This window comes from Rhinolophus sinicus, chromosome 17, assembly GCF_057876585.1.
Source record: "Rhinolophus sinicus isolate RSI-liver-muscle chromosome 17, RSI-T2T, whole genome shotgun sequence".
Taxonomy (NCBI): domain Eukaryota; kingdom Metazoa; phylum Chordata; class Mammalia; order Chiroptera; family Rhinolophidae; genus Rhinolophus; species Rhinolophus sinicus.
The window spans coordinates 62,178,954-62,188,789 of NC_142517.1; the positions used below are offsets into that span (position 1 = coordinate 62,178,954).

General features: G+C 42.7%; 1 protein-coding gene across 1 annotated transcript; it reads right to left on the reverse strand.

Moving 5' to 3' along the window:
- Positions 1-1,378: 1,378 nt before the first annotated feature.
- Positions 1,379-9,793, reverse strand: DTX3L (deltex E3 ubiquitin ligase 3L). The gene is made up of 5 exons (XM_019714024.3): positions 9,604-9,793; positions 8,319-8,530; positions 4,861-6,399; positions 4,244-4,461; positions 1,379-3,372 (listed from the first exon to the last, which is right to left on the reverse strand). Exons 1-5 carry the CDS (start codon positions 9,791-9,793, stop codon positions 3,303-3,305), a joined length of 2,229 nt encoding a protein of 742 aa, XP_019569583.3. The 3' UTR covers positions 1,379-3,302.
- Positions 9,794-9,836: the final 43 nt, after the last annotated feature.

The window sequence follows — 9,836 nt, forward strand, 5'->3', positions numbered from 1 at the left end:
TGGCTTGCACCTCCCAAACAAGTTGTTAACATTTTGATCTTTGTCTAAGGCTCTGTGTTTTAGAGAACTCAGAACCCAATCAATAGAAAAGGAAATAGTACCCAAGTCCCATGCGGAGATCAAAGCAAAAACAATACTAAACTGGAAGATAAATACACAGAAGTCCCACAAAGGTTTGATTTTGTTTTCCTAATGACTGCTTTCCTTAGGAAAATGACAACTGTGATGTGATTTATAATCAGAAATGTGTATTTGGTCTGTGTCCCTGTTTCTGGCACAGAGCTCGTAAAACCCTACGAGTTTCCTAAAAGCTGAGATCCATAAAGATGTCTTTTGTTAATGAGGTGAGTAAGGATGGGGGATGGTTGCCAGAGGAACCAACCACCAGACTAGAGGACTGGAACTTTTAGTCCCACCCTCTGACCTCTGGGAAGAGTAGAGGGACTAGAAAATGAATTCACTCACTCATGGTCAATGATTTCATCAATCGTGCCTATGTATGAAGCCTCCATAAGTACCCAAGGGACAGAGTTCAGAGAACTTCCGAGTTGATGAACAAGTAGAGGTGCAGGCAGAGTGGCACATTTGGAGGGCATGGAAGCTCGGTGCTTGTCCCATACCTTGCCCTATGCATCTCTTCCATCCAGTAGTTGTTAAGTTAAACTTTCGTAATACACCGATACATTAGTGAGTAAACTTGTTTCCTGAATTCTGGGAGTTACTCTAGCAAATTAATTGAACCCAAGGAGGGGGTCCTGGGAATCTCAGATTTATAGCCATTCAGTCAGAAGCCCAGGTAGGGCAGTCTTGTGGGCCTGAGCCCTTAACCTGTGGAATCTAATGTTATCTATTTCCTGGTAGATAGTGTCAGAATTGAGTTGAATTGTAGGACACCCAGCTGGTGTTGGAAAATTGCTTGGATATGTCGGGGGGAAAACCCACAGATTGGAATTAGGTGGAGAAACTTACTATCTTTAGGTAATCATCAAATATCTCAATATTATTTTTAATTCTCTTTTTTCTTTGGAGAGAAGGGTACTCTGATTTGCTGGTGCCCAGTGAGCCATCTGAGTAATCCAGCCCTGATGCTGGAAAGGTGAAAGAGAAACCCTAGGAGCACGAGGGCAAGTATAGTTTGATGAGGCATCGCAGATGCTTTCTCTAGAAGGACAGAAGAGATGAAATCTGCAGCCTACTTTTATCTTTGTAGTACCCTAAGTGATAAGGAGGACAAATATTAAGAAACGTGATTTTCACAGCTGAAAGTGGCACCGGTGCAGTCAACAGAAGTTTTGTTGCACACTGTATGTGTTGTAGGAAACCCCCGGAATTTCAACCTGCTGAAAAAGAAGAAAGGAGTGGAGAAAGAATGCAGACATTCTGTTCCTAGCATGGATATAACTTTATTTAAAGCAGATATAGATGATAATACCTTCTACAGAGCAAAAGCAGCAATCCAAAGGCTCACTTAGCACTCACACCATTAAACTGTCTATGCACACACTACATTGCAATCAAGGATCCATACCTTACCAGGAACCAAACTTTTGGGCTTTTTTGAAGCAAGTTTAGTGAAAAGATTAGTAGATACAAAACAATAATCATAGTGGTAAAGACTTTATTGATCACCAAAAACTAAATGTATGAACTGATTTTTTTAAAAAAAAGACTTATCATTTAGTTTAAGCTCCCTTAACTTTCTGGACAAAGGAAAAAATTCTGAGTTTTAAATTCTTCAAATAGGATTTCTTCAGAGGAAATCTGCTGTGAGTGCTGTAATCCATTTCTGAGACAAGCGCAGAATAACGGGAATTCCTCAGCCTGTTCCATGGAGAAGAACCCCTGCAGGAGACAGTATAGCTCTGCGGTGCAGAAGCCTTGTTGCCTGACTGTCTCCTTCAAATCCCAGCATGTCTACGCAGTAACTATGTGACTTTTATCAAGGTATCCTCTCTGTGCATCAGTTTTCTCAGTTATAAAATGGGGATACTAACAGATTCAATCAAACAGATATAAAGCTCTTATAAAGGAGACAAAATAAATCCACAATAAGTATTAACCCTCTGACCAAAAATGGATATGAGTGTACATGTGTATCTTTAGGAAAATAAAAGGACATCTCTTTCATCACTCTTGGAGAGAGATTGGGGCATGGATAACCAGATAATTTGCTACTCTTTCTTCTGGCTTGGAGAACCATTTAAAAGTAAATTTTGACATGTCATATATTCTTTACAGTAGGCTCAACTCTTGCCTTTTCTGTCCAGAGAGTATTGAGGAGAAGGATTTCAGGGGAGGAAACATGACTTAGTGGGACTTAGTAAAAGGATGGATAAACTACTCCTGTGGTGGGGGGCTTCAGTTACTGAGAAAATGATAGTCATGGGAAACTATAGTTAGATTATGTATACTAAAACTGGAAGTGGGATATACTCAAAAGTACAGAGGAAACAAAATGTTCAGAAATGTGTAGTATTACTATGACTGGTAAGTGCACCCCATATAGCAGATTACAAGGATGGGAGGAGCGAGGACTGGCCAGAGTTCAGAGTTCAGAGGCCAAGTGGTTGGCATAAGAAATGCAGTTTTCCAAATCGGTGGTGGAAATGACTTCTGGAAATGACTTCTTACTCCTGCCTCTGCTAAGGATTTAGGGAGCATCTATCCCTCTGCTGGGTTATTAGCAATCTGAGTCAGGTTGTGGAACTATATTAAGTACCAACTGTAGACCAGGTCTAGGTCATGAAAAACAATAGCCGTATGCTATTTATTCCCAAAGGTTATCCAATCTCTGCTCCAGGCCACTTTTCTGGCCATTAGGGAGGGGAACGTGTGTCTCTTAATTTTCCATAACCAAAGCCTCCCCCAACCTTCACACTAGGATTTTACCTTTAGGGTACTTAAAAGGGCAAACCAACCAACCAACCAATCAACTAAAGGGCCACCCCAGAGATGGTAATAAAAAGAGGACCTACTGGCAGCAAGCATTTCAAGTGAAGAACATAGAAGATGATTTCAGACTCACAGTGCACCCCCCCCCCCCCGCTCCCCCCGCCCCGCAACAAAGGATGAGGCACAATACCTCTGCAGCAAAATCCCACAGATCGATGGGGCTTTTATCTTCCATGAAAAGTAACATTCCAGAAATGACAGATTACAGATTCTTACTCTTACATGAACCCCTTCTTGAGATGAACATCTTAGAAAGGTGATTCTACATAAGGATTTAGATTGGTATTTACTCTGCTTTTTCAACTGTTTGTTTTGAAAGTGTGGGTCAAGACGTCCTTCCATCAGTCTTCTTACTCAATTCCTTTATCTTTCAGCTCCTGTTTGACACGTTTCAGATAATTGGGATCAGGGTAGCCAAACCTGCAGAAGGAAAAGTCCCTTAGCTTCATCACACGTGATTTCAAAGAATCTGCACAGTAGGTCCCTGGCTTTCCCACTGTGTTGCAAACATTCACAAGCAATCCTGAAGGCAGATAGATGACATAATCACTTGTAAGAGGGCAGATGTGAGTCATTTAGCTAGTGAGTAAGCCCAGCTGGATCTGCCTTCCAACAAAACTTTTTATTCTCATAAAATTATACCATACTATACTATCACATGTTATATATACATGTCATCTATAAACATACTGTATAGTATATATTTCTATGTTTTACATAGAAATATATAGTATATGCTACAGGAGGATTTTCAAATTCAGAAAATTTGCCAAAGTCTCAGGATGTTTTCCCCTAAGGGTCTAAGGTATTCTATCTGAATTTCATTAAGAATAATTGGATTGTAATTTCCAATTACACAACGTTAAATAAGAGTTTTTCTAGAGTACTATTAGCCAAATGAATTTAGGATTTCTATGGACTGATGGGAGAAGAGAGGAGAAGAAAGGGTGATCTTAAAAGAAGGCAAAGTAAATAACATTCCTAGGATCTACCCTTTAAATAATAGACAGGAAACCCCGAATTAAGTCACCTTAGATACCATTCATCTTGGATTCTGAAGACCCCCGCCATTTGATGCAAAGTTTAGTAACTGCATGATACTTTGTGGTTGGGAGGGTAGAAGGTGATAGGAACCAATCTTTCTGCCTGTGAGATTAGCATCTCTCAACATACTTTACTGGATCCAATCCCACTGCTATAAACAGTCTCTTTATATCCACATCCTCAAATTGCCGTATCTTACAACCTCTAAACTCTGTTTAGCAACCATTATGTTTCAAAAGGTTCTCACCTGTCTGGTCCCCCATACATGTTCGTTTTGTGGTGGATATCATTCCATGTAATGACATCTGATGCTCCTGAAGCTCGAGAGTCTCCCACTGTGAAAATCAGCTTTTGTTCAAAGGCCCTACGAAGTAATCTCAAAACCTCCCTTCCTTCCTCATTATCAGGCAAGAAGGCAGTTCGCTGTATTCCCAAATATCTCCTTCCTGGGTTTGGGTGCTTTTCCTGTATGAAGACAAGAAAATGTCACATGGAAACACTCCTCCCCTGTCTGAAGTTCACTATACAGATAGATGTGTTCATTTGCAGATAGAAAAAATAAACAAAATATTGAAGGTTTGCTCATATTCCCAATAATTCATATTTCTCTTTCCCCAAATTCATGCTGGGAACACCATCCACCTTTCTGCCTCTTCCCACCCTAATATATAATCACCACCCACCCTTTCTCTGCTTTAACAGACACAAAAGATACCTAAGTTATACACAAACATTGTTACCTTTATCAGTATTTGGAAAGAAGTCAACTGGGAAGCCACTGTCTAACTGGTAACAGAATAGTCTCTTTTGCTCTGGTAATCCTCACACACGGGAAAGAAACCCACGGACCTCAGAAACACTTACTGTTTGTGTGCCTCCTTTCATATCATAATGAATCACGATGGTGCCATAGCGTTCGTAACCTGGAAGTGACCTGGTCATGAAAGTGGCATTCATGGTTCCCTCTGGCTGATTCCCTTTCTGGACACCGTAGAAAGTCTGGCACACAGGACAGACTGGCTTATACGTCATGGCTTTGTCGATACAAGGTCTGCAGAATTTGTGCTTGCACTTCGGTAGCACGAATTTGTTAGTAATGGGCTCCATACAGATGATACACATATCCTCTTCCTTGTCCACTCCCGATGCCTCGGAACTGGCAGTGTGCTGGAACACTCGCGAAGCTGTTTCTGAATCATTACTATCAACGTCCATGGGTGTCTCATGATCCTCATTCCATTTCTCTCCTGCTAAAGGGGACATTCCCTCTTTTTCAAAGATATACTGCTTTGCCTTTGCAAGGTGATTTGGCAACCCAGTCAAAGTCACTGACTCTTGATTTAGCATCAAGTGTACATGTGGATGCCTTTTTTTAAAGTCATCATTGAACTTGGTCCCATATAACTGCTTTCTCGCCTTGCCCAAAGGTTTCAGTGAGAGAACTTCTGTCATCAGCAAACAGGAGAGATGTTGATAGGCGTCGATGAAACTTGCACAAGCATGCACAGACAGATCCAACTCCTGGAGCCTAGGTTCAAACAGGATGCGGGTTTTCTGTTTTCTCCCCAAAACCTTCTTTTGAGTGTTGTACTTTTCTTCTATCTCTAATATGTCCTGGGCTAATTCAGCTTCTAAAAGCGTATAGCGAGCAGTGTCAACCTCAACTCCATTCGTTATTCCAGCAGTCAGTATTTCCACAGGTGCCCCGACAAAACTTTCATTGATTTGGGGGGCAAGAAAATGTCTGGCGGCTGAAATGTCATCTTGAGTTCCAACGAGCGTTAATTGTCTTCCATTCTCTTTTATTAAGACCTCTGGGAACTTGTGACTCAATTTCTGTTTGATTTTATTTGCCTGCTTACTGTCTGCTAAAGCAATGCTTTGCAGCTCCTGGGTTCCTATGATCTTCTGAATATCACTGATAAAAGATTCTTGAGCTACTGTGATGTCGCCTGATTGACTTGAGGTAAAGTCAATAGAGACCTCATTTGAACTTTCCAGACTTTTTATTTTTATACCAAGTCTTTTCTCCACCGAGTCCATGTTCTCAGGGTAGATAGATGTGAAGTATTCAAACAAAGGCAAGGGAACTTTATAATGGTTGCTTTTTTCTTCTGACCTGGTTTTTGGCTCAGAGGGAAAAACACAGCTGTTCTGGCCCTGCTGATGGATTGGCTCCCTCTCTGTTGCCCAAAGGGAAGATTCATGTTTCCGCTCACTTTTTAGGAGTTGCTCACTCAAGAACCCATGTATTTTTTCAATATCTTCAAAGTCACCATACACCTTCTCGATTCCATCACAGCCCTCTATTTTTTTGACATTGGGGCAGAGAGTGGTTATGTGTTCCCTCTGCTCTTTAGAGAACAGGTTACAGTTCAGGTCAGCTGTGACAGTAAGAAAGATCTGAAATTTTAAAAGGAACAAATAAAATCTCTCAGACATCCAGGCCATCAGTTTCCTCTCAGGAGAATAGTCTAGAGACTACAGAAAAAAACATATGTCCTTCCTTAGCAGAGGGTGACTTCTTTCAAATCCTTTTCACAGAGGAGTAGCATGCTAAGCCCAGAGGTTCTCAGCCCTGTCTGCATATTGGAATCAATCTCTTGGGGAGTTAAAAAGGAAAAAAACCCAAGCCCCAGGCACCCCTCCAGAGATTCTGATGTAAATGTAGAGCTTTGGCATGAGCATTTTTAAAAGCTCTGAGGACAAAAAGACTATATTCTAGAGCTGCCACTATCTGTTTGACCTTGGAGAATGGATTGCAGGGAAAGCACTTCCTCTTTCTGGACAAGCTGCTGTGGTTCTCACTAAAGAGTCTGTGAGCCTGGAAGAGAGCCATAAATCTGAAGAGGATGATTTTCCTATTACTGTGTTTTGTTTACTTCAACTCCTTCCTTTAAAAAAAATAAAAATAAATAACTAAACACTTAATCACATGCAATGTTGGTGAGCCCTCTAAACCCTAACCTATGGAAGATCAAATATAAGACAAGCACATCAGACCAGGCTAAAAAAGACAGACACATTGAATGTAACATAAAAGCAAGATTTCTAATATTTTGTTTCTTCTCAAGATCTTTGCACATGCCATTTCCTCTGTATGCACCATCCTTCTTCCAGGTCTTCCTTCAAATGTTTCCTCAATCCAGTCACTTCTTAAACCTCCATCCAGACCACCCAGAGTCCAAGGTCTTATCATCTTGCACCTGGCCCACTGCAACCCTCCTAATTGGACCCTGACCTTCCTCCACTCTAGCCCCTGCCTACATTCAGTTCTCCACACAGCAGCCAAACTGATCCTTTAGAGACGCACATCAGACCACTCCACTCCCCTGGCTCAGCACCATCTGATAATACCCTAGCATTTAAATTAAAATCTAGTCTTTGAACTTGGTCCCACATAACTGCTTTCTCGCCTTGCCCAAAGGTTTCAGTGAGAGAACTTCATCCCCAAAGATCAGACTCTTCTGGATACCTTTCCAAGTTCCTCTCCTATCACTCTCTCCCTTGCTCACTACCCTCCAGCCACACTGGCTTCTCTCCTTGAAGCTCCTGGGGCTCAGGATTTAAGCTCCTGTCTTGGGGCCTTTGCACTAGGGTTTCCCTCCACCGACAACATTCTTCCCTCAGAAATCCACTTAGCTAGCTAGCTTCCTTACTTCACTCATGTCTCAACTCAGATGCGACTTCATTAGAGAGGCTTTACTTGATACCCTATTTAAAGTAGTGGTTCTGTCACTGTCTGCCACTTATCCAGCTTTATTCTTCTTAGCACTTTCACTGGCAGACATGTTATTATAAATCTATTTGTTAGCTGTTGGTGTCTGTTTCCCTCACTAGAATGGGAGGTCCCTGAGGGCAGGGTCTGCTGTGTTCCTGGCTGTGTCCCCAGCTCCTGTAATAGTGCCTGGCACTCAGTAGACAGTTGATAATGATTTGTCAAATGACTCTTTGCTTGGCTGGCTCCTTCTCATCATTCAACCCTCAGGCCAAATTTGTCATCTCAGAGAAGTTGTCTCTGACTTTAGTCATAAGTAGTGCCACCCTTCCCCTTCCTGGCCCTGGCCCTGTCAATCTGTACGGCACATACCACTTTCTGAAATTGTTTTATTTATTTCGTTTATTTGTTTATGGTCCTTCTTTGTACCTCCCCCTCGCCCAGCAGGGACCTGTTGTGTTCATCTCTGTGTGTTCCAGTGCCTAAAACAGCGCCTGGCTCATAGTAAGTACTCAGGACAATAACTGTTGGGCCAATAATGAAAGGTATGGTGACTGCAGAGCAAGTTGGAAGCACATACCCAGCTCTTTCTTTCAATACTCACCTTTTGGCCACAGGAATCCACAGCATTAGGAATATGTTCTTCAGGTGGATGCTTCTCATCAAACCTCACCCCTTCTTGTGACTGTGTCAGCGAAGACATTCTGGGTCTCCTATTTTTCTCTATTGGATTTTCAGTGGGTACCAGGGAAATAGGCACAGGATTGCCGTCAACCACAATTTGGTGCTTTTCATTTTTCAACACTCCCTCCTTAGCTTCAGTGGAGAAATTAAACACACACACATACACATAGGCATATAAGTGATTTCAAAAAATCCTCTTACCGTGTTTCCCTGAAAATAAGACCTAGCCAGATAATCAGCTCTAATGTGTCTTTTGGAGCAAAAATTAATATTAAGACCCTGTCTTATTTTATTATAAGACCGGGTATAAGACCGGGTGTTATATAATATAATACCAGGTCTTATATTAATTTTTGCTCCAAAAGATGCATTAGAGCTGTTTGTCTGGCTAGGTCTTATTTTCGGGGAAACAGGGTATTCATGCATCTGTAGCGTGCCCCAGCATCCTGGGATGGTGGGTTGGTAATAGGGGGTGTGAGAGAGCTATTCAAAACTCTCAAGCGGGCAGCTTAAGTTTTACTGTAGAAATGAAATCTCAATGATAATGGAACATCGTCCACTCATTAAAAGTCATGTCTCTGAAACTGTCTCGGTTTCCCATTTCAATGATGTGGAATAATATTCAACACATAAAGTGGATTGAGAAAAGTAGGGAATCAACAGTGCAGACTCCGAATTTTGTAAATATACATATGTGTTTACTGACGTTCATAGAATAAGCCTGGAAGAAATATACGAAAATGTTCACATTGTTTATTTCCAGGTGGTTTTCTTCTTTTTCTCTTTTCTATAGTGCGCATATATTACTTTTGTAATCCTCAAAAATAAATCAAAGGAATAATTATTTAAAACATAAACGTGGAAAACTTAAAGGGCACGGGGTGACAAACGTCTGGGGTAGGGAAAGGTGGTTTTTTGAGAGCTGAGAAATACTATGCGGCAGGACGAGGATACTGGAAAGCGTGAACTTGAAGGCGGCGCTGTCAGACCAAGATCCCAGACTGGGCACCTCTGGACTCCATCCCGGTGGCTGCAGGCTGCGTCTCTTAAGCAAGAGCCCGCGGTTCCCGTGCCCCATCAAACAGGTGCCATACTTTCTCCCGCCCTCTCTCCGAGGTCAGCTCACACTGGGTTTGCCTGGAATCCCGCGAGGCTGGGCCGCAGGGACGGCTTTTGCACCCCTAGCCCGGGCGCGCGCGGCTCACCTGCCCTTTCCAAGAACTGCACCACGAAGCTGCCCGGACGGTTGGGGCCCACGGGTCGGACGGTGCACTCCCCGCCGCCGGAGAGTCGGCTCTGGAAGTAGCGCTCCAGCTTCCGGTGTAGAGGTAGCTGGAGATACGGCTCGGACACCCGCACGAGCAGCGGGGACGGCGGGCGGCGGTTCGAGTCCATGGCTCTCGGTGTCGAGCTGGCGCAGCGGCTCCGGACGCTGCTG